Raw genomic sequence first — 25,882 nt, 5'->3', positions numbered from 1 at the left:
CTCATTAATGCTTTGATCCTTGGCTATGGGTATTTCCATTGATACATTAAGTAGAAAAAAAATGATATATTCCCAAATACAAATAAAGATGCAACTAGGTTGAACATATGTCAGAAGGTGCAGGTAGTTAAACAGGTGGAATCGACCCCAACAGATGCAGCCTCAGTGGAAGCAAAAGACAAATAGTGTCTTTGCACCATCTGGTGCAGATGGAAGTGCATAAGGCTTTACATGGGGTCAAATAGTGTAAATAACTCTAATGAGGCGTTACATATTAAAAAGTTAACAACACACAGAGTACTTCGAGCTTTTTTTCATTAAATTATTGTAAAAGTAATTCATTTATTTTAGTGTTTTTCATTCACTTTAACTGCAAATCTGTAAATCTTGCAGAAGTTGAACAAGCTGTAATATATTTTGATTGTATTTCTACGTCTGCTGAAACCTCATGCTGTGAATATCGGCCAAAGAGAACAGCAACTGGGAGAGAGCCAGTGCTAGACACTGAAACCCCATGCAATTATGATTGAGCTCCTTTATCTAAACACAAACTCCTCTCTCATCGCTGCGATCTGTCTGCCGTGTGTGAAAGCACGTAGGGGGGAAGTGGCAAGGCAGCCAAAGCCATATTGACAGACCCGCAGTTGTAAACACTAGCCTGTGTGCATATGTGTACAAATGTGCGCTACCAAACCCAGCTGCTATGACCTTAAGGGTCCATGGTTTTTTTTTTTTGTATCTAGTCAGCAACCAAATGTAGTAGCATGTTGGAGGAAATCTATACTTGGTACCACAACATAAACAGGGCAATTCAAAGGCTTAGTGTTGGCAAGGCGTGGGAGGGTAAAAGAGAAAGAACAAAAAATCAGATAGGCAGACCGAAAAAAAAAAAAAAAAAAATCATCTACAACAACATAGCAGGAAGCTGGGCTGACAAAAACAGCAGGTTTCCCTAAGCTGTGCTCCGGCCTCTGGAGAAACCACAACGCTGTCATTAACAGTTACTCTCCTCATAAACACACCAGCATCAGCTGGAGGTATAATTGCCCCTGCTTCTCCTGTAATCTTATACCTTACCTGCTGTTACTGTCAGACACCTTCTCCACTGAGAGAGACAGAGAGACAGTGAGAGAGAGAGAGAGAGAGAGATGGAGGGAGGGAGGGGGAGTAGTTATGGTGCATATGTGTGTGTGGTGGAGGTACTGTCAGATACAAGTTAAGAAAAGTAAAAAGCGGGTGTAGAGAGAGAGAGAGAGAGAGGAAAAGGAGGAAACACATGCCAGAAAATCAAATGAGTGTGTGTTGCTTACTGAAATCCCAGGAGTGAGGCTGAGGGGCTCCAATGGAGGGAAATCGTGTTCTTTTTGTGGAGTGATTAGAAGACGAGTGGCAGAACATGACCTACTTAGTACAACTTTTTTTTGTACAGGTTTCAGAAAAGATACTTGTGTAGGTAGAGTTAGAAAGACAGGTAGGGGGGTTTAACCCTAATGGATTCATAGACTTATTAAAGATAGCAGCAATAATTGCCTGGAGGTGTTGGCGGATATAGAATAATGCCTCTTCATCTCATGACCTCATACACTCAACAAGGTCTGCAGTCAGTCTCAAAGCTCTGTCTGTGCAATCAAAAAGCATATGATCCTTGAGACATGAAAGGTTAAAATGCAAAACAAAAAATGAATTAAACATCATCTGACTAAAGGCTACAAGAGCAGGATGTAGTACCTTTAAAAATAGCCCACAGAGTGTGGTAGGAGGTGTGAATGTATAGAGGGCTGAAAAAAAAAACAGAGAAGAGGAAGAAAGGATGAGAAACCTGCTTTCTCAAAATCTGTGACTGGAAATGGCAAAGCGTGTTGTTTCTTTGCCCTATTACAGTCCCGTATTGGAAATCCACCGAGGCCATGGAAAAGGAACTCTTTAGCTCTGCTGTAGAAATGGGCCTGCCTCTGGCTCTTCTTAATTTCAGGCTTTGTTTGTGCAGCATCTGGGAGCTCTTGCGGGTGTGCGGGGGACCCGCAAGCCTTTTGTCTCATCAGTAGAGGTGGTTTCTGCTTGTTGCCTGCAGCGATCTGTTGGTGTGCATCTTTTGTTCTACCTTTTTTCCGAGCAAGATTTGGCCACAGGTCGCAAATTACAGACAACACAGCTATTGCAGGTACACAACTGTTTGTTTCCCCTACAACAAGTGTTAGCGCTCAGGAGGGAGGGGGGCATAGAATTTTCAAATCAGACAGGGAAAGAGGCGCATTATGAAGAAGAATAATGAACACGCAACATCATGCAAAAATATGTTCTATCAGGCCCTAAAATGGCTTCCTCTGAATTTCTTGGGGGATGCTGGCAATGCTGCAGTATTTTTGTAAATGACACATACTAATATTACACTTGTGGAGCTAAATTAATAAGCTGCTGCACGATAAATCTCTCTGATTTATTATGTTGCCTCCAGTGTATAATCAAGTTGAATGGGGGAGAGAGGGAGTCAGACAGAAGGAGATTGGAAGGGACAGAGACATTCTGAGCAGAGACACAATAGCTGAGGCGCTTTCTCTGCACAGCTGAATGGACTGGCTTACATAGATTTGAATGAGGAGTGTGAAACAGTCAGCCACCTAAAATCAGTGGGTGTTGTGTTTAACAGAAGGATAGCGATTAAATTACCAAAAAGTTCAATGTGCGGTGTCCTGTGAAATATGACATATGGAACTGAAAACAGAAATAGCAGACGTCCCCCCCCCCAACCCCCAAAAATGGTCAATTCCTTTTTTCAAGCCTGAATTCCTTATAAGAATAGTTTATGAGAATATCACACCTCTATGGAAGTCTCATCCCACAATCCACAGGAGGCTTTCTCTCCCTGCTGCCTGCTTCTGGGGGGCTGCCATCGTATTCATTCCTCGTTTTCAGATAGATGTTTGTAATTGGAGCTCTAATTTATGATCGGGCCTTGGTGCAGGATAATGATATGGAGCATTGTAATTTGCTGATGCAAATTGTACGTTATAATGGGGAGCCATAAAAGCCCCAGCAACATCTCGGAGACTTGCCAAACACCCTGAGCGTTCATTACAGCCCTCATTAAAGCATCCATGTCGGCACTGGGAGCTCTTACAAATGGAAGGAGCATGTAATTGCTGCTTGATTGTGGTATATGTAACATATGATAAAGTGGAATTACCACTTTATTTGTCTACAGTGTCCGTGAAACTTAATGGGGAGAAAGCTTGCAGTAAACAAATCCTTAGAGCATTGTTTGATTGTTACATTATAGGGCTATTTGTTTAAAGTGGGGCAAATGTGAGTTAGGGGACAGTGCATCCAGGACAAACTAAGAATGATGATAATCAAGGTTGGGCTTTGGGGGATAAATGTAATGCTGTTACCCATGAGAGCCTGTGTTTCATTTGGACTAACTCCAACATGGAAGCATAGGGCCTGGTCTGGGAATACATTAAGTGGATTTAATATAAGAAAAGACCAGTATTGTTCTTTTTCATCACCGTGCATTTGCTTTAAGGGTAGAGGAAGTAGACTGAAAAAGGTTAGAAAAAACCATTAAAGTCTCTTCTTGTGAAAAAAAAATATCTGGTACTAATGCCAGTTTGGGCCATTGGGGTATAGCTACTAGTAATTTCCAATCGTTGATCTCAATTCAGTCTTAACAAACGGGCATGTGGAAGGCGGTGGAGCTGAACGTACAAGCTTTTAAGCAGTCTTAAGAGCAAAGCCAAGTGGCAAAAGCAATTAAGAGTTCATTTAGAACAACTGAACTATGCTGGGGCAGGTTTTTTGATGCCCGGTCAACACTAATTCACAGCGTTGCCTTTTTATTCAAATGACCTCTCCCAGAGTTCCATTTATGTTCAGCACCATTCTAATGCATCTCCATTAGAACAAAACCTGAACTGCATTGCTGAAAATGAAGTTTCCCTCCTCAGCTCTGAATGATAGCAGGCCTCTATCATCAGAGCTCTGTGTGCTCAGCCACTGGAAAAGGATTTTCAACTGCGCCATTCAGCCGGGGCCCCAGAAGCCTGCAGCCTTTATCTGCAGACCCGTTGATTGATGTGTTGTGGGCCCTGCTGTGGTTAACAGCAATTTTTATCTGTTGCTAGCGGCAACAGCCCAGGTCCCTGATGCGCAGAGAGCAGCAGGGCCCAGGATCTGAAGCCGGACCGCACACGGGGATAAACAAATAGGTTTTTTAAGGCGGACAGCCCTCATAGAGAGGCCCCTGACAGGCAGCGCCCCAGCCCAAGGCCAGGACAATGTCAGGGCCCCAGCCCACTCCTGCTGGGCTCTTGGTTTCCTTCACTAATTTTCACCATGTGCAGAGCCAGTGGTATGGAGACACCTACACAGCCCACTGAAAAGTAAGTAGAGCAAGAGAGACAGGCAGATGCTTATGGAGAGAGAGTGTCACAATGAGCCAGTTAAGAGATTCTGCCTACTACATGGGAAGATGGTGATGTATTAACAAAAAATGTTTAAAATTGATATATTGTAGTATATAATTTCACTCAATTTCGTTTCAGCTGCTGTGTTTAGTGTTTAATCCAGTGAATCTGTCGCTTTGTTTAATAAAGCGTGAAGCTTTTAATGGCTTTGATTATAATTAACTGACATAATCCTTGTATTTGATAAAGATCTAGTGAAAAGCCTCATCACTCAGACAAGGAAGCGTGTTTGTCACAATGTAGAGGTCACGAGTGCCAAATCAATTAAAACAAGGCTGTTTAAGAATGCACACATGACTCTGAGACTGCTGTTTAGAGTGTAGACTCATTTAGCCCTAAACATGATTATGACAACCAAAGCAGGAGAAATATGAACGGGTGTGTCTGCGGGCTTCGAACACTCATGCTCAACCCAAACACTCCAGCTAAGGTTTTTACTCACTGACATCGCTGAGATAAACCCACCCAAAACAGACTAGTCAGATTATACTGTCACAGACAAAGCTCTGTTCTTTTATCGTCCGTGAAAACATGAGCCAGTACTTGGCCTTGGGTGGTTTCAAAAGATGAGGGGGGTGAGAGACTAAAGCTCAATCACTCCATCTGAAAGGAAAGGGTGGTGTGTTGTCTTTTTCGCTTAGCTAAAATGTCCCCACCCCCCACCCCTAGCCTAGGGCTAAAGACAGGATGGGCAGATAGCTGCAGTGAGAATTTTTGACATTTTCACTGTCTATTGCAGCACGTATCTCCCAGGCACAGAGGGGGATGTTGGGTTCTTTATCAAGGAGCCCCCGAGAGGATGATAAATCGCCAGAGCCTAGACCCATCTTCACTGGAACAACAAGCAGGTAGCAGAGCAGGAAACAAGGCACAGATATTGTCTCCCAAACATAGCTGAGGCTATAATGAAGCCTGCACAAAGCAGACAGGAGAGGGCTGCCTGATAAACAATTCCATATCCAGCCTTCCACTGAGAGCGAGATAGCAAGTCTCAGTCCTGTTGCTGCATATCAGTACTGGACTCAACGCTCCAGAGATTAGTGGTCACGCCTGAACAGGCAGGTGAAGCGTGGGTGAGGAGCAGGTGGATAAAAGTCATGTACCAATGCCATCAACTGTATAATATATAGGTGCCTACTAAGAGAAATCACTTTATTGACACCTACTTGATACTGAATGACATTTAATTCATTTAGGATTCTCATTTCTTTTTCTTTCTTTTTATCTTATTTTTATTATTTAAGTACCATGATATGCTGTGGATGATTAGGTTTTCTATTTCATTTTGGGTAATTTACTTGCTTTTGTAAGCACTCTCACAAAAGCAAAATCCATGTATTGTTCTGCAACCAGACAACACATGCAAGGGCTATTTATCAGAATCAGAAATACTTTATTAATCCCAGGGGGAAATTGTTTACAACTTAAAAATATGGATTCAATTACAATGAATTACTTAGTAGCTGTCTTTTTGTGGTGAAATTTTAGTTGTTTTAAGTCTGAAAATGAGATAAAAAAACCAGTATATACCTCTGGTGAACAAAGCGTTTTAAGACGAAAAAAATAATAATGACTGTGTCCAAAAGACTCTGGCTTTCGATTTCCCTTGTTCTTGAATCTGGCACTTGAACGTACAAACTTCCTTTACATTCTTGTATGATACATTCAAATGAGGCCATTCAAGCCCAGCAGGCAACATAAGAAGGGGGACATATGGAAGCATAAGAAGAAGAGGCGTCCTCTTCCATAAATTTTCCAAGTAAAAACACACTGTCAGGAGATATTTCCTTGTTTTTAATCTTAGTGCCTTGTGACAGATAACTAACCCCCTCTCCACAGGCTTATTTATTGTTTGTGGCGAGGCAAGTAAGTAGAAGGTGATCCGAGCCAGAGGCCGAACATCAGATAAGCCTGTCTGTGCTATTGGTGGCTAATGGCACTGACTGTGCCTTTGCGCCTGCCTCGTTGACCCTCCCTGACTTACAGCCAGCCCTCCACCCACATCGCCTCTCTCTTCCTCTTCCACCAGTCATAACACTCTATCCGGCCCCCGGCATTCTGTTTGCCCTATTCCTCCTCCCATACCCATTCAGCCTTTGCCTGGTTGTTCCCTGGAGCTCTTCTGACCCCACACCCCTTGCTCCCCCCTCCATGAAAACCATCATACTGTAAAGCCTGAAGCACTCACAGATAAGCAGCCCCCAGAAATCAAGCAGGCCCAGCAGCAGAGCAGATTGAGAGTCAGAGCTCAGTACCCAGGAGGTGCCTGGAGGCTACGAACGCTGCAGATATCACCATCATATAGCCAGGGAGGGGAGCCAGACAACATGAAACTTCCTGCCCTCGTTACTGGACTTTCCTTTACTTGCACACTGCCCTCACCTCCCACACCACCGCCTCCAAGCAAACTCCACCTCATTTCTGCACTTTCTCTCTCTCTCTGTCTCTTTGACTCCCTCCCTCTTGCTTTCAGATAAAGAGAAGGCCTCGTTCCCTGCCGACTCAAACTGACAGCTTGAGCCAAAGGGCTCCCCAAGCTTTTTTGGAAGGTCTTGTTTGTTTTCATCCATCTGTGAGTATGTGGCCGCTGGGGAATAGGAATGTGACATGTTCTATTAAAACACAAAAAAAAAAAAAAAAAAAGATTGCAGGGAGATCAATGTCTTTTGAAGTTAAGCTTTGTTCAGTGCTTTTAGTGCAGTCCTTTGAGGCAGATTAAGGATGACAAACCATTTATAGTTGTTTTGTTTGTCGGGATGATTGCTTCCAAGCTGCAATAAGAACTGCCATATGCCACTCATCAGCTAAAAGTAGCACACTTTAAAGAATGTTCCTCTTATGAGTTTGCCTTTAAGCAAAGGACATAAAGGACGACCGCTGTCTGTATTACCCAGAGAATAGACACATCATTGAAACAATGGAAGAGGAAGAGCACAAATTTACGCTTGGAGAATGCACAGGGGCAAGGCAACAGATGCTTTTAAGGGATAAAAATAGTCCTGCATTGACAATTTGTGAGCTAGTATATGTTCCAAAGGATCAGGCTGACGTTTTCCGAGACACCACTAAATATTCCTTTCGGGGCACATTTACGTCAAATAACACTGTGCATGTTCAACGATACAAACCATCTCACTAACTCTTATTAATGCACAGTCAGCTCCAACAAATTACATGGCACTTGGATATTCCTGAAGGTGTAAATGTCTGTCTGTGGCACTGAGTAGCCTAATTGTATTTATAGCATAGAAAGCAGAAGGCTTTTAGGGATATTGTCAGATATGTGAGCAAAAGGATCCTCCGCAGACAGCCACTGGAGGAAGATGTAAATCTCTGACAGCCAAATTGCAGCACTGGCGAACATCGCTGATCGATGCCAATAAAAGGAGGCGCTTTTTGCCAAGGTAGCGCAGGACACCTTCCCGCAATTTAATCAGTCAGTCAGCCAGAATTAATGTTCCTAATATCATGATTTCTCCATTACTCTATTTAACATAATTAAAATGTCGAGCGCCGGGGCCATAAAGCGGGTCGTTGGAGATTGTAATTCTGCCGTAAAGCTATGAAGCATGAAAATGTCACTTACCGAGTAGCCACGGCCTGACAGCGAGTGAGTGGAACTCTGTAGGGAGAGAGAGGAGAACAGGGATGACCTTTAAGGAGCGTTTCACTCGCTCACATAGACATGATGAAGCAGCATCGCTTTAATATCAATATTCACGTTAACCTTTTACCCGCCCTGCCATGTACCCCACGCCTTTACACATCGCCCCTATTCATACTAGCCTGCACAATGAGGAATATTCAAGACGCACCTACTATTGCTGAGGGACTTCATAGGAGATGTCTTAGAAATACATTGGTAAACATATTAAACATAATGTTGTAATGAAGTGAAAACATTTACTGTTGTTTTTTTGTTTATTGTTTTTTCTTTAAACTGTATCTTTGCACACATGGTGTTGAATTGGAAAAGCATCAAGAATTACAGTTCAAAAAATCGCCTTCATGTGCAAGCTAATTCTGTTTTTATTTTTTTGGAACCAAACCAATTGTTATTATGTCAGTCCCTTTTGTATTTAGAATAATTATCTCTTCATGCATTTAGGGAAGTGTTTTGGCCCATCAGACTCCTCCTGCGTTTTCTAATGCAGTCCTCTAAATGATGAACAAGAGCAGGATGGAGACAGAAAAGGCTGGGTTTTGTTCTGTTCTCTGGCTCTGTCTGTCAGCGCCCAGCACGAATACCAATCTCCAAATCCCTCCCTCCACTTCCACTTTTCACTGCTTTTATTCCTCTGTCTAGATTGGCAATTTCTCCCCCTCTGGTCTCTGGGGGGGACTTTTCTGCTAGACCAATTTCATCCATAGGTCCACCTTCAATCCAAAACGACCTCCCCCACACCTTCACCGCCACTGCCTCCTTTGTTTTGCACCCTCCCAATGCCCCTCATCCATTCTTCCACACCTGCTCTAGGCATCAGCCCTCATCAACGCCTGTGTGCCCCTCTGATTCGCAGGACGACTCCTGTGGTGACGATTAGGGAGGAGTCCTGCCGTGAACCGGAAAGCTAACTCTGTGGGAATCAAAAGGCTATTCCCACTCAGCTCAACCTCTCCACTCCCCTCACTTCCACGACCAGAGAGAAGGCCAGAGGAGAGGGGAAGAACTACGCAGAAGGCAAAAATCTGTGAATAAAAAGGGCCAGAACGTGTGGTCCAGGGAGAATGTGATCTGTAGTGCGTGTAAGTATGTGTATGGTGTGAGGGTTTTCGAATGTGTATATATGCATTTATTTGTGTGAGTGCATATGTGCATAGGTGGAGGGAAGCCAAGGCCATTTGGAATTAGCCTTACTATGTAGAGTTCATTCAACTTAGAGCATTTCGAGTAGAAAGAGAGCCTTATTTAAATGATAATGAGGGACAATCCATTGGATTTAGTGCTGGTGAAGGGAGAAAAAGAGGGGAGGGAAAGGGGGGATCCATTAAAACGCCAGCGGTTCATAAGCCATAGGGTCGGCATACAGCTAAACACTCTCTCTTAAAAGCCATTATACATGGCTCTCAATGGATTTCTGCAGCGCTTACGACTTCAAAAGGATTTAAGAACCCGCCCCAGAGAGAGGGAGTGTGGGGGAGGGAGGAGGACAAGTGTGTGTATGTGTGTGGTGGTTATGGTGGTTGGTGGTGAGAGGGATGGGGAGGATGCTGGCGGCATTTAAGGGTTAACTAAACAGCCCCAGAGAAGAGAAATGTTGCTAAATCCACCCCCTAATCCTCTCCCCATTTCCATGCCCCCTCCTCCACTCTCTTTACAAAAAAAAAAAGAAAAGAAAAACATGTCGATAAGAGGGGAGGGTCCAGTCCATCTTCTCCTAACCTAGACTATTGGTTTTTGTCGTTGCAGGGAGGCCAAGAGGCGGGGCAATAAGAGCTCATTGGAGCAGGATGAGGAAAAGGGATGCAAAAATGTATGCCCTCTGAACGTGTAGGTGGGCAGGTTGGGGTGGATATTGGTGTATACAGGCGGGTCTTGACAGCACCACAACTGCCACTCTCTCTTCTGCAGGACACAGATGCGGTGGAACCCACCCCCTCTGCCACCTCACATTTCCCTAATCCCTAGGTGGCTTAGTGCCGGGGCCCCGCTGCTCTGCAGGCACAATTACCTAGTCAAAATAAACAGATAAAGACCCAACCATGGCAATGAACAAACAGCATCCCCTGCAATTTTTTTACCCCCTGCTCCCAAATTGATGCATGGCTGTTTTTACAGCCGGGCAGGCGGGTGCGTCCGCATGTCGCATTTGTCTCTATTTCCTTTGGCGGCAAGACAAGAGAAATCCATTTTACTCGTTGCCGACGCGGCATCATTAGTTAAGAGCTCTTAAAGCTGGGGAGCCACTTTGATGTGGTGGAGCGCATTTTTTACGAAAAATTAGCAAAGCTCTCAGTGCGGTGGGGGAGATTTCATGGAGTTGAAAAAATAAGATATATAAAGGAGGCAGCGAGTGTTGGTGAAGGATCTTTGCTGTGTGTCACACATCCAGGCCTTTACTGAGAGGGGTACAGCCAGCCAATAGAAGGACAGACACATGTATGGGAAGAAAGGTAAAGGCAGGCAGAGAGGGAGAGATGGATACGTAGATGCTGTGGCTACAACGATCAGCGTCTGTGCACCATTTATTTGGCAGCAGATTAGAGAGACATGCCACATCTAACACCGTCGACGATTACAGCGTGCAATTTTCAACAGTGCCCCCCCCCTTTTCCCACTGCCATCACCGCAACCACCACCACTTCCACCACCCCCCTCATTTGTGCCCCCCTCCTTCTCTGAGCCTGTCGTATATCCCTGTCAGAGCTGTCAACAAGCGTCGCTCTTTTATCTGACAAGCCCGCCTCTTCCTCCTGACTTTTTCATTAAAAGACAGCCTTTTACACAAATTCAAGAGAAATAGTAGGAGGGGAGGGGGGGGCAGTGCATAAGAGAACCTAAGCAGCAAGGCTTCGGAAAAAAGAGAGACTGAAGATGGGAAAAAATTAGGCTGGGTGATTTTTTTCATCAGGCTGGATTTTCAGTTGGAATACTGAATAGCTTAAAACAATGTATTTAATAAGTTCATTAAAATCTTTTTCTTTCCATCATTTTAACCCTGCTGGAAAAGGAAACGCGTTTTTTCCTTCCTCTTCTTTCTGTCTCTCTGCTGCTTTCGTCAGCTAAATGAACAGTCTGATTGAATTTAGTTTGGTTTGGGAGGCCTGCTTGACAGGCATTAGTTAGGAAGCATATTTCTACATTCATTTAAAATGAGTCGCTTGGGATTTTGCATAAATTCTCATTACTTCCCCTGTATCTAAATTGCATTATTTCATCCCTTATGCTGAACCAATGCCTGGCTTCCATTTCGCTTTGCCACCTACTCATCTTCTAAATGGGCTGGCATATGGATGCCTGTGCAGCGATAATTGGAACAGCTTCTTTAACCCATTCCATTCTGGGGTTGCCAAGGTCAGCCCACACCTGGCTGAACCAAGTCAGGTCATGTCTACATTTAACTGTGCAATGGAAAGTAAGGCCAGGCCTAATAGGTGATGCTGTGTGACCGGCCTAATCATTTCCTGCCTGTGCGCTACCAGCCAATCAGTCATCATCCCAATGCACAGAGGCTTTATGGGGTGAAGGCTTGGAACAGCAGGAGCTACTGCACCAGCTGCCCTCTGATCTCAGCCTCAGTGTTGCCGTCGTCCACCCGTTCTTTATATCCCACCTCAGGGGTTTCCTGCATTGGCCTGTGAAAATGGATAGCCTCGTTCTCCGTAGGAAGTCTGTGAAAAGGGGAAAGTTCTCATCCACGGACTTACCTCGCTCAGCTGCTCCTTGGAGTTGCTCCTGTGCGGTCGACTGAGTTCCTGCACCACCTCGTCCTCGCTCACTTTGACTGGGCGTAGAGACAAAGGTTTGATCTGCAAGACACACAAGACAAAGCGATGTTTGAATAATGTAATTACCTAATGAACCCAAGCGCTGTCTGCAATTATGCATTATGCAGTTATTTATGGTAACCTAAAGACACCAGCAAACACCTGCTCTGATTAAAAGAAAGTGACAGATCTCCTCACATAATATTTGCAGGTGATATTCCAGAAGGCTCAGAAGATAATAAAAACAATCTCACTCAGTGTACTGGTTGTTTATTGAGAAAATAACAAAGGCTTTGAACTTGATACCTACTTGTGACCACCAACTTCACAGCAAAAGTCCAGACTGTAAATGAAAGCCATCACAGGGCAACAAAACCTTGTGATTCAGATGATTTTTTTCCTATGACTCACTATAATTAGACAAGTATGCAAAACAATGCAACACAATTGCAATAACTTGAACTGATGTCTAAAGGGCCGTGGAGTTTTTCATCTCTCTAACCTGAAGGGAAACATATAGTCATTCTGCTCAGTGTCAGTTTGTACTTTGGTTAAATGCAAAGTAGAACTGGCTGTAGTCAAAACACCTGAAACTTAAAACCTCGGCTTTCTGGTGCTAGTTGTCTCAGTCAGTTTGACTGTTTTGTATTATTCAACTCGGGTAAGAATTTCCTTTCTGATTATTCACTGTAGGTAATGTTACATACACGGGAAACCATAAACAAGAGCAGAAGCTTGTGCTTACCTCAGCTTTGGCTAAAAGTATGTGTGTAGAATACTGCTGAACTAATATTCCCAACTTGTCCACTACTATTAGCTAGCTCCACAAGCATCATTAGAAAATGTCCGTGGGACAAAACCAACTCCTTATGGCTCATACAAAAAAAAAAAAGTTTAAAAAAATGCATCAACTTTGCAGCACTGGACAAATGCTTCCAAGCATTTTTTCACAAACACTGTTCAGATGAAACTATCACTATTTAGAATAGATGAAAATATCCTTCATTTTAGGGCTTTGATGTGTGTGTAATAGCACTTTATGTGCACTTTCTGACATCATGGTAACCCTCGTGCCCACATGATTGGTTTGTTTTATTGCAGGCCATCAAGTCCCACAGTTGGCGTCCATCCAAATTCCCAGCCAGATGGGAGGTTGGCAAGCTCAGCAAGGAAGACTCAGTGCTGGTGCAGCACCAGCCAATCACAACGTCCCATGCTGCTTCCCCACCTTGGAGTACAGCAGCAATGGCCGCGGGGTGTAATCCATTTGACTAGCAGTGTGCGTGTAGTAGCTCCCCCGGTGGCAAGTGTGGTGTCTGGCCCTGGTCTCCTGATCTCCACTGTAATTTAAGCAGATCACTGCTACAATTAACCTTTCCCGGTAAATATCAATTATGGCCCCCGGCTGGGCTAGAATTAAAAGGGTCATCAGCTAATCTGACAGGTCCTGTACGCTACCACCTGGCTGGGAGAGAGGGAGGGAGGCAGGGTGGCTGAGAGCGAGTGTTTGCCTACCCTTGTGCCCACCAGCTCACATGCCAAGTAGACACAATTCCCTTTTAATTACCCTGCCGCCGCCAGGGCAAGCATGCTGATTGGCCAAGGGGCATTAGCAGTGCACTGAGGTCAACAGTGACAGCACAAGGGCTGGATGGAGTGAGTGTGGCAGAATAAAAGGGGGAGGCTGCCGTCTAGCAATCAGGGTGTAGAGATGGAAGGAAGAGAAGCCTGGCAGGTGGGCCTAATCAGGTTTAACTTCCAACTCTACCCGCCTCTCCCTCTGCCTCGCTTGCTCTCTCGACTAGCTGTCAGCCTAATCACTCCTTGAATCTCAAAATAGATGGTTGCCCTTTTGATTTCCTCCTCTCAAGGAGAGCACAAAGAGAGCAATCCTTCTTGGCAGGCAGGCAAGCACGGCAGCAAAGACAGAGTGTGGAGGTACAGTTACCATCACGTCCCCGTCAACTGCTGCTGTTGATTACTTTGTTTACCCAGCATCAGTAGTGCTGACAAATTCCTGAAGGCGTCCAAAGTGTTTCCGTCTCCTCTGGGGCCTAAGGGTTACATTACCCAGTCAGCAATCAATTTGGCTATTGATCAGAGCACAGCGTCTAATTAGGCACCTAGGTTAATGATGCAGCATGCATGGACCGCTCCCCAAGCTGCTATTCAGTGGGACAGAATAGCAATTGATCTAGGCAGGAATTCACCGACTCTGACAAAAGATTGGCAACTCTGACTGCCTGTGATTAAGGTAGGGACTAATTTCCTGTCTAGGGAGGTGTTTAATTGGCCCTAAGCTCCCAACTGTACAGCTTTCATGTGTTGTTTTTTTTCTTTTTTGTCTACTCATTAATGTTAAAGGACAAGTTAGTAAACTTGAGGGTGGGGCTAATGGTTTTTTTCGCAAGTGTTTGTGTGTGTTGGTAAAGTCCAAGGTCGTAACACCTGTCTATGCAAAGGAATGCCTTTGAAATGGACTCTGGGTAGCCCTGAGGGAACAGTTCTTGGCCTATAAAGAAATTCAGATCTTTTGTGTGGATAACATTTGTTTACATTGGAGGTTTGACCTATTGCAGCACTGGAGCAAGGTTATTCAGGCTAAAGCAGCAAGTGAATGTATGTAATCTGCATGTGTGTGAGCAGGGGAGGGAGCGACTTAAGATGACAGACAGAAGAGAAATGAAAAAAAAAAACATAGCTAACTAAGGGCCTGTGTTTTACATGAATAATGTACTGGAAATTAGCTCCATTAGTCTCGGTATTGAACATGTCTGCAGTCCCTCTCTGGAGGCTGCCGCTCTGTGCTCTTTAATTATCTTCAAAGGACCCTCCAGCATCTTAATTTCCCCCCAAGTTGTGGAGTGCTGACTTGGGTCTGCTCATTTATACTACTCTAACCCTGGGTGAAGTCACAAAGCCCTCCTGCTTAGAATAGGTTAGTCAACGCATAGTAGGAGACAGTAGTGATTCACATCAGTTCATGCTAGGCTTGACTAACTTTGTTTTTTCTTTTAACTCGTCCTTGCTCTTGCAGTGTTGATCAATCCTAAGCTTGTCAGCAGGGAGCAGGCCAGAGGCTGGAGGGTGATGCCTTGTTGTCCTGCTCCTCTGATCCTCCCTCCTTCTTCACCTTGCAGGGGTTTTAGGGGGCCATCAAATAGCTGTGTGATCTCCCACCTTTTGACTCCCCGAATCAGAGGAGCTCTGACCTCGCTTTCCTTGCTTCAGCTACTCTCACTCTGCCTCGTCTCTCTTCACCCTGCCGTCACCTGTCAACAGCGCTGAGGGAGGCTGTGCCTCAGCCTTGTACCAGTGTCAATCCTCATTACCCTAGAATCTTGGACCTTTCCCCCCTGCCTGCTTTTTTCTTTCTCGTTGTCTGGATGCTCCTCTGGTCTGCGCTACTGTGCATTCTTTTCTTTAGGCTTACACAGCGCAGGATGAGGAGGGGACGAGGGCCAATACAGGGAGGGTTGAAGATGACGGATACAGATCCTTCCTCTAATTTGTTCTGAAAAGTGTCCTGCGCAAAGGACCCTCACCCCCATTAACCCAGCGACAGGCTGCTACCGCTGCTTGGGGAGGCATCCGCCATGTGTGTATGTGTATGTGTGTGCAAGGGTGGCCCGGTGGTGCAGCAGGCGGAGGCATCTCGGTGCTCAGTGCCGGGCTCCGGCACCGGCTCAATCTATCGGCTCATTATCCCCCCCGCCCAAGCTGGGGCGCAGACAAGTGCACTTTAGGGCCACAGGCCAAATTGATTCATCTGCCTTCATTTTCTTCAGGCTCAGAAGTGGCAGCTGCTTGGAGGCAGGGGGAAGGAGCTATAAGATGGTGAGAGACATAGACAGGAGTGAGGGAAGGAGAGAGAGTCTGTGATAGAGTGAGATAAAGGAGGGATGCATCAGGAGAGAGAAGTGTTCCTTGGCTTTGTTCCTCTTCCATGTGTCATTTCACTTTACCTCCTCCTCCCTCCTTCTCTCTCGTTCTCTTCCTCTCTCACTTTACAGCACAACCAACACCTCCCTCTCCTGAAATTGCTATCAAGACATGCACTCACTCCCCCACCAAGTCCCAAGTTGGAAATTAGCCCAAGGACAAGCTACTGGATTTACTACAGGGAGAGCAAATGGATTTTTGCTTTTATTTTGACGAGTCCCAATGTATCCATTACGCCTTTTAATCATACATTATTCATAGAGCTCGCCTTATAATAAATGACCACATAAAAAGGGATACACATATTATACAAGGCCTAAAATGCCCCTATAACTCTCTCCTACTGCACTTAGAACTACATTGCATTTGTAAGCTGGTTTACACATATGAGCCTGTGAAATCGCAACAAGATGGTGTTTTTTCTTCCAAGTAATGACACCAGAACGTGACAAGAGTCCACAGATTAAAAGAAAGGCTGCATACAAATGAGATACGATGCAAACAAATTACAAGGCGTGACCTATTAACCGTTTGGCATGTGTCCTTTACACAAAATTGAGGTGTAGAATGCCGTGGAGTGTAAGGCTAACTGGGGTGGCCACTGTGACCGCCCAACACTGTAACAAAGCAGTCAACCTGAAAGCAAAGCCGCCTTCAAGGCCTGATTCCCAGCCAAAAGGGACCTCAGGAGAGCTTGAGTGTCCCGCAGGGGCCCGTCTAGAACAGATGAACTGGGGAGAAGAGCACTCCCTGTGGGCCTCGGGTCTCTCCAATCACTCTCACCATATGCCTCCTGGGGGAGTGTAGGAACAAGGCGGGGGGGTGCACCTGCTCCCAAATACGAACCCATCCCTCAGCACCTGTCCCGGGGGCTCACTGAACACTGCAGCCAACAAAATCACACACACACACACACATCTCACCTGTCAGACAGGACCATAGGAACAGTATCTGTCCTGCACTGATAAGCACAAGGGCTTACAGCAGATACACCCCAGCCCCCTCCTCTATCTCTCAACTCCCACTCCAAGGCAACTATTCCTCAGTGCTACCAACAACAATTAGGCCAATGATGTCAAAATGCTAATGATGTTATTGGAAGGAAAGCAAGTTAGCGATGTTGTGCTTTGCTTTTCATTTCTGAAGCCAACATTATGCAGATAGATCTTTGCTCTCGTCCCTCTGCAAGAGAAGCACAGCTTTGATTTCCATGCACACTATTAGTGTTAAAAGTAGAGTATTTTGCAAAAGATTTATGCAACCCTACAAGAAAAATTCAAATGGTGTTCACATTGAAGGCTGTACTTACTTTTTTTTTTTTGACTTGAATAATTATTTGCAAGTCAAAGTTCACTTTGCCTTTCAAAAAAGAGGGCACATTCAAAGTCAGAGTGTAACAACTTCAGGTTGTGGTAGATGCTGCTGGAAATGCCACATTTGCACTTTGTGGTCAGCAAAATCTTTTGTTAAGTAAAAAAGAGAATGATTAAAGAGCTGCATCAGAAAATTCGATTAACATAAAAAAAAAAAATCAAGAATTACATTAAATACTTTAGATGCATGTTCTTTGAATTGATTATGTATGACAGCTTTTTGCATGGACCAAAAAAGGTTTTTTCATAATGTTGTTTACACTCTACTTCATGACCTCGTGCTTGCTCTATACTCATGTCATTTTAACAAAAGGGAGTCACTGATATGTGTAGATGTAACACTAACAAATACTCCAGCGCAGCAGGAATATGTTCTTACCAATTTGTTTTCATAAAGTGAATTTATTTTTGGTTAGATGCTAGATATAAGGTCTGCAGTTAATAATGTAATTACAGCAAAACTTATTTATTATTTATTCTAGTGTAGTGGTATAAATAATTTCAGAAGACAACAAAGTTGAATTTCCCAAATCATCAAAATGGATTTTTTTTTGTGACATGTAGCAATACTGTAATCATAGTTCAGATAATATCTTTCAGATGTCTGAAAGTGGGAGATAAACATTGCCTCCTATATGCAGGTTAAAGTTTTTGGACATGGTGAAACTGCAGGCATGATGCCTCAATTGCAATTTCTGCAAGTTTGATGTGGAAGGGTTTATCATTTATGACACTCCATAACCTTTAAATGGGCAGAGATAAGGCTGGCGTAAACAGTCTTATCAGCTGACAAAAGGCTGTTGGTGGGACAGATCAGTGGTCCAGACAGATGTCGAAATGACAGAATGTCTGATTACACGCAGAAGTTTCCATAACTGAACCCACAAACTAAACACTGAAGTAACCATGACTGTAAATATTAACAAAATCTAGAAATAATCTTGGTACACAGGTTTTATTACTGAACATAATCCTGAATACTAATCACTAATGCCAGTGCCATTGGCCACTGTGTGCACTGTGTACATGTGCAAAGATTATCATTCTGTTCAACTGCTGTAACACCACTAATTATTTTTTAACACTTGAAAATGATCTTATTAGCAGTCTAAAAATTACATTTTTGGAAGTGCAACATTCACACCTTCTCCTACGTCTGCACTTGATAACTTTGTCACTCTCACACGTACTTTAAGAAATGTTTAATTTCCTCTAATGTAATCTGAAATAATTATCAGCTGAAGCCCACGTACGCACTGCAAAAGGCTCCTTTTAACACGTCCACCACACACACACACCTTAAAACGAGCGATCACTCCTTACCACATAATTAAAACACTGAAGATAAGATTGTGGGGTAAAAGGAAATGAGCAAGTGATTAAAAAAATGGTCGTCAAAGAACCGTCTGACTTTATTCTTTTGGTTAGTTAAGGCAACAAGTCGTTGGTGGGAATGTGCAGCCAAGTTATGACAACATCTACTGGAGCACAAGTTTGAGTATATACAAGAAAAAAGGAAAATGACAGATTCAAATCTGTAGATGCGTTTCAACCATCGGACTGTTGCAGGGCTGCCCACATCGCTGCTCGTTTCACTCTGTGGAACTTTCCCTGTTGGAGTTCTTAGTAAATACATATTTTCTTATTAATTTATTGTTTACTTTAATTCCCATTAGGTATTATCTTGGCAAAAACTACTCCTCCTTGGGGTCTACGTGTTTGGGTTCCATATGTCCTGTGAACAGAACTGTGCCAGTTAATGACAGCTTTTAAATCTGCCATTGTTGGACAGGATATGCTGAGTTTTACACCTCACCCAACAGAAGCAGCAGACATTGTAAGAGACAAAAAAAAAAAAAAAAACCTTGAAAGGAAAGTCCGTAGGGGAAATCTGTAACGGCACAGATGGCAGTTGTATGAAACAAAACCCTTCCCTGAAAAAAAAAAAAATAATAATAATCATCGCCTCCTCACAGCCGAAGTGGTGTATGTGTGTACACAAATATACAGGTGAGCTGCAAGTCTCCTTCAGCTGTTTCAACATGACACATGCACAACATGAGACTGTTGTTCATCAAAATAGGGGCTCAGGGGCAGTAACTAAGATGGCTGTTGAGTATGACACCTGCCTTCTTGTTTATAAGGAAACTACAAAATAAAGCCACTTACTCACAAGATTAATTACACCAACAGCATAAAACAGAGCAGGTAGCACACTGAGCATGATAATTTAACTAAAGTTAAATAAAGCACAAGTCAAATGCAGACAGAAACTGTGGTGGTGGTGGTGGTGGTGGTGGGGGTCTAGGCAAGGAGTCAGGAAGGAGTAGTTTGCAGTCAGAGAGTGACAGAGAGAGACCAGAAGAGACAGCAAGAGTGCTCGGGGCTTTTTAATAGGAGGCAGATGCAACACGTGTAATGAATCAGCTCCGGCTCGACGCGGCTTCCCTCTGATGTCTGAGCACTCGTTCAGCCCTTGGAAAACTTCTGGGACGTTATCTCATGTATGCCCAGCACACACTACCAGTAAATTTTGGAGGAAGCGCTATGTGCTAGAGGAAGAAGGGAAGGGGAGGGAGAAGAGGCAGCTGAAGCGTATGTATGTATGTATGTTACAGAAATATGCATTCACAAATGTGCAAGTATATGAGCGGGTGGGAGTGGGGCTGCAGTTTGCAAAAAACATATAAACGGATGGAAAAGTAAAATAGGATTATGCATGTATCTGTGTATCTATATGTAAATGTTCCTGTGTATATTGTACTCTGCACTATGTAAAAATAAACCCACATTGAATGGGCCATTGAGATGTTAACATTCACACTGCTTTCTGTAGGCAACATATTTTTTTCTGAATAAAAATTAATTGAGATTAAGTAAAATATATATTAATATTCCTAATGGATGAATTATAGATGTAATACTACAACATAACATGAATTTTGTCAAAAACATAAAACAAAAATCAGGTTTATGTGTGCAATATACATCCCAATCATAGCAATACACACACAGACACAAAAAGACTTGGCATAGTCGTCCTGCCCACAATCCCTTCTGGCAAAAGTTGTTTTCCCATTGCAAAGGATCATCGCTCTTTTGACTTGCGGCAAAATAGTAGATTGGTAACGCATTATAGCGCCGTCACACATGCTTTTTCATTTATCTCTGTACGCAGACCCCTACAAGCTCAGCATGCAGCTTGCACACCTAACATGCAAAAGTATGAAGGCTGCTGAGAATAACAGGAGGTCAAGAGATGCAGTAGGAAGTAGACAGAGTATTCTCTGTGGAAAAAGGAAATTAGGCAGAAACCAATAGTAGAGTGAATAGGGTTGATGGAATTCCCTTTTACAAAATTGCAATGTGCACTCTTGAAAGGAGTTTGTACATGTCAAATATGAAAGACGTGAGGCAAGAATAACTGGAACCTTCAGGAGAGGAGGAGATCAGAAACTGTGCAGGAGGCCTCCTCTCTGTCATTTTGGGGTTTGGCTATGACATCTGCCTCTTTGCTGTCAATTCCATCACTCCTTCTTAGACCAGAGGAGTTAGAACAGGAGGAGGAGGTGGCAGCAGAGGAGGTAAAGGGAGGAGGAGAGCAGATAAGATGAGAGGATTCTAAAGCTTTGGGTTGGTATGGAAATCAGGTCTTGGAAAGGAAAAAAAAAGAAACGATGAAAAGCAGATGGGATCAGCCGTTGACATGACAGCATCTAGCCCTGAGAGTGCAGATCTACTGCTTGCGCAATTACATGGCTGCATTTGCATCTATATGATCCCTCAAAACGCTGACATGTGCTGGGGATTTGAGCTTCACTATCTGAGCGTACCCGTGCACAGCTACGTGTGCGCCTATGTTGTGTGCATGAGCATATTCACACAATTAGATGATCTGACAGGCGCTGCTGTTGAAATGTACACTACATAAAATGAGGTTGCTGCTGGTAGAAGAGGATCATGTCCATTGTGTTAATAGGGATAATAGTGATTTAATAAGCTTACAGGGGGATTCACTGCGCATTCTAATTGGCTAGGCCATATCCCCCATAACTGGGAACACATGGAGCGGTCCAGGGGATAAACACAGCCGAAGTGTAATGCTCTGCAATTTAAATGTGTGGGAAAGTTACATGACTTAATTAAAGGGTGACGGATTGAGTGATGTCAGTAGATGTAACCATTTGACCACTGACTTTAAATTAGAATGTATTATAATTTCTTGCCATATTTCTAAAAAGATTGGGACTATTGATTGATTCAGTTGGCCTGGTTTATTTTTAAGCCTCTAGGTATGATGCACATCTTATGCCAAAATAGCTCAACAGGGAAATCAATTGTATATTTGGAACTATTCAGTAGCAACTGCTTCTTTATGAACGCACAGTCTACTATAAAACAAAACATTTCATAGTTTGATAATTTTACATTGCCAAAGGATCCAAGACAAACTTAAAGCTTCTCTGCCAGATTTATTGTGGAGAGGCCTGAAGACTGGATGGGACACATCTATGGTGACATGTTAGGCCCATTCAAATGATCTCAGGAGGGCACACGGTTACACAAACACTAGGTTATTCAATTAAGGGTTGCACCAGTCTGACTTTTACTTGATAATAATGATAACATACCCAATCTTTATATTTAAAGTAGCCGCATGGCCATAGTAAAATATCTCTAAACAGCTGACTCTTTGGCTATCGACATGCTGCATGTGCAGCTGATGCATGTATTGCAAATATAGAATTAAGGTGAATAGAGTGGCCCATAGATCAGCCCCATTATTTGATACCCAATCTAGCTATTTAATCAATATCAGGGCATATCTGATTGATGCATCTTGCTTGGACTGAAAGTCCATACTGAACACATGCATGAGACATTTCTGCAGCACCATGATGGCACTAACACAATGCAACAGCGACACACAAACACACATAGAGCTGTAACAAAAACACAGCATTGAAATGACTGACCTGGCAGGGCAGTGCGAGAAGGAATTGGGGGAGAGAGAAAGAGGCGAGCAGTGAATGAAGAAATGACAAGAGGATACTAGGAGGCTAATTGTCTTGAGAAGTGGCCCAGGCAACCTTGGCAGGGTGAGAAGTCAGGGGCTTTGGCCTCCCAGGGCACGGTGCTGCCAGGGTAATTGTGCCACGATCTTGACCTTGCATTGCTTAAACTCGCCCTCCACGCCCCCACTTTCTATCCCTCTCTCTTTCTTTATCTCTTTCCCTCCCTCACTGAAGCTGAAGAGGAGCTGGGATCTGCACTTTGCTCTAATGATGTCAGCTCCCCAGAGGAGGCGTCTGCCTGCTGAATCTCAACAGCTAGCCTTCAAAATCATAGCCTGGACCAGGGGCTGAACAGAGGCCTGGAGGGTGATGGGGGGGTGTCCTCAACCACAACAACAGGAAAGGATCAATTACAACATTAAACATGTAAAATATAGTTCTTATATTTCAGCTGATCTGACATATCTATAATAAGAATCAACACTTTGAAACCCAGACTTCATATAGGAACCAAACTACAATAAACATGTTATTTTGCCTCTTACAAAATTTGGCTCAGCATCATCATGGTCACATAGATAGCAAAGGTAGAGCAAACTGGATGATTAAGCTAAATGAAACAAAAGCCTCTAACCCTGCGTTCACACCAAGAGCGACTAAAGCTGTAAAATGCCACCCACCACCGCTGAACTCTCTTCCCTGCTCTGACCCACCACCCCCCACTCTGCCCACTACACAAGAACTTTTGGTATGAAGAGAACGTGTGCTCTTAAATAAACTGTGCACTCAGTGTTAGGTCAGGCTCCGTTTAGTAATGCAGGATCCGTTTAGAATTCAAGTAAGTATTTAATCAAATGAAAGCAATAGAGAACAAAAAAATAATTAGCAAGGAAGACTAGCATGCTAGGAGCTCGATTAGCAGGCAAGTATCGCACCTCCTACTTTAAAATATTCTGACACATTTCAGCAGCTCAGCGGGCCAACCAACAGCCTGTGACACCTTGTCCCAGGCCAGAGCCTTTTTGTGGCGATCTCTAAAAGCAAACAGAGTAGGATCATACAACCCGGGTGCCCAGTGATGGCAGTGAACAACCTCATGCATGTCATTTTGATAGGAACCGAAGTTTCTGAATATGTTCCCTAACATCCACGCATGCGAAGAATGTCCGATTGGTCGTCAGTGTTTTACAGCCAAAACATGTCATGGCTAATTTGCATAAAGTTAAGCTGTCTTCAACTTTTCCAATCCGCTCTAGTCGCTCAAGTTTTGTAGCTCATTGCTTTAGTCACTTTCGTTGCTTGCCCATAGAAAGTGAATGACTTCCAGTGACTTTACAGCTTTACTTGCTCTTTATTTGACTGCTAGATATTTGTGTCTATTTGTGTCTGCATGTGACTGCTCTACACAGAGTAATAAGAGCTGGAGTAAAGATGCGAGCTACAGACGTGGAAGTCTTATTCTGTTTGACATTTACCTGGGCTGAGCTATGTCAACATTCAAGAAAAACCTTTGTCAGACCCTCCAAGCCCTGAATTGCACTAGGCCAGGTTAAAGGCTTAATACTTGGCCTAGCCACAAATACCGGATGATTACAGATAATTAAGTGTGGTTTAGGAATAACATATCCATCAAGGCATTATTAAAATATTTCACGATGCAAATACCATACAAAAACACAAACTGATGTTAGTGTTTGCACATACACCCTTTAACTGAAGAGTTGTTCTCACTTCTAGAGGCATCTAACAATCATGTTTAGAACCACTTTACCATACATCTAGCTATTGAATATCATCAAAAGGAGGGAGACAGTGGGCCCAAAATCACATAAATCTATGGGGCAGCAGTAGTGTGAGGAAAACTACTCCCAAGACCCCACTCCTCCTTTACCTCCACCATTACCTCTCTGTGATTTCTATCAGACTGCTGTTCAGTGAATCTCTGCCAGAACCATTGTCACAGAGATAGGAGATATAGTAAAACTGCCTGTCTACTTGACCTTCCAGGGATGGAAAGGCTTTTTATCCTCCACTCTCTTTCATTCTCTCCTTTTATATTCCTGCAGCTGCAAGGCCAGAGACCATGTCTGCCTTGCATTTCACTGCTGAGTGAAGTTACTTTGATTGCGACATCTTATAGTGATCAAAACGCCACAAGACTATTTTCCAGAACACCATATGGGCACATAAATGCCCACAGTTGTGTTGTTTTTCTCAGAAATAACAATGTCTGTATTTTCACTGTAGTTACAGTTACATGATTGCTAAGTGTTTACGTTTACCTGCCAAGGTTAGGGTGCTACAAAATGTACCTCAGCAGCAGATGGTGGCAGATGATCTGACTAAAATTGTAAGGCATAGGGATATTTCCATAACACAGGGATTTATTTATTACATCACAATAGAAATATGTTGTATGTTAAAGAGAAAGTGGGTTATAAACAGAGAACAATTGGGTTTGCATTGATATCTAAGAAGTGGTGCAAGGTTAAACAGCTTTGTGCTGGAGAGCAGCATGGCTGAGTGCAGATTATAAACCCCAATACTGAAGTTAAGGAAGAGACATCTGTACAATACATATACAACATGGTGAAGTATGTACTATATAGTGTCTATGAATAAGTCACTGGATAGGGCTCAGATGAATGTTTATACAACTGAAAGAAGAGAACATCTTAGAGACACAGTCCAACATCTTCTCTAAACCTTTTAACAGCAATGTTCTTCCTTCAAGGACAAAAGTCTGGTTCACTCACAGGTGTCACTGTGTAAAGTGCTAAAAGGAAATGCAAGGCCAGGTTTACTTGGGTTCATATATACACAGGCCACATAAGAACACTGGCAGAGAATTCATGTCACCTGAACCTGAACAGCATCACTAAAGTAAACATTGGTTAACTGTAAACTTGAATTAATGGTACCTAGAATTCAATCCCGCTACCTAACAGTATTAATATTTAAACAGACATCAAGTGTGGCAGAAAAAAAAATTCCAACAATTACTTATAATGTACTTGTAAATGCACTGACTTGCTGGACTTTTAGTACAAGTACAATTTCCAATCAATGTTTGCATTTTGGTTTGTATATTTATTATACCCATGCATGACTTGAACTGCTCAGTCCTGCCCTTTCATTACTATGTTTGCAGAAGGAACACATGACACACTCCGTATCTCTGCTGCACACACACAATCATGTAAAAAAGAAATGATGGCTCACATTAATGAAGAAGAGAGGACACACTAATCTAATATCTTTTAAGGTACCTTTTAGTCCAAGTCTTAGTCTAGTAAAAAGGCTAATCCATGTGACATTCATTTTATTCGCTTTCCTTTCGCCAGGAAGGGTGAACCAAAACAAACCAAATGGAATAATGCTGCAAAATAAAACTTTGAATTAAAGAAAACAAACTGCTGATCTCCTTTCTACCCTTTGTCCCACTGCTCTATCTCCAAAGCCCTGAGCGAATATTACAAATTACCCCCTTGTGCAAACACTCCTGATAAATGGAGCTGGTAGGCCAGGCCTTAGGGAGCTCACAAAGCAAACACAACATGGCACATTGCTCTACATCTCTATCCCCTGTGTGTTTTTACAGGGATGTGAACGCCTGGTCGTCTGGGTCAGATCGATGGTACATCAAAGCCCGTTCAGCAGC

General features: G+C 43.4%; 1 protein-coding gene across 7 annotated transcripts in view; it reads right to left on the bottom strand.

Annotated features, from left to right (window-relative positions):
• The window catches only part of fbrsl1 (fibrosin-like 1), a 235,123-nt gene that overhangs the window by 123,651 nt on the left and 85,590 nt on the right, over positions 1-25,882 (bottom strand). For all 7 annotated transcript variants that reach the window (XM_028413217.1, XM_028413221.1, XM_028413218.1 and 4 more), the window contains exons 3-4: positions 11,832-11,933; positions 8,050-8,085 (exon numbers count right to left, since the gene is read on the bottom strand). In XM_028413217.1, coding sequence (XP_028269018.1) covers positions 8,050-8,085; positions 11,832-11,933 — 138 coding nt within the window. The remainder of the gene's footprint in view (positions 1-8,049; positions 8,086-11,831; positions 11,934-25,882) is intronic.

Source organism: Parambassis ranga, chromosome 9 (assembly GCF_900634625.1).
Source record: "Parambassis ranga chromosome 9, fParRan2.1, whole genome shotgun sequence".
In the NCBI taxonomy this organism is placed as follows: domain Eukaryota; kingdom Metazoa; phylum Chordata; class Actinopteri; family Ambassidae; genus Parambassis; species Parambassis ranga.
This window is presented reverse-complemented; position numbering and strand designations above follow the sequence as displayed.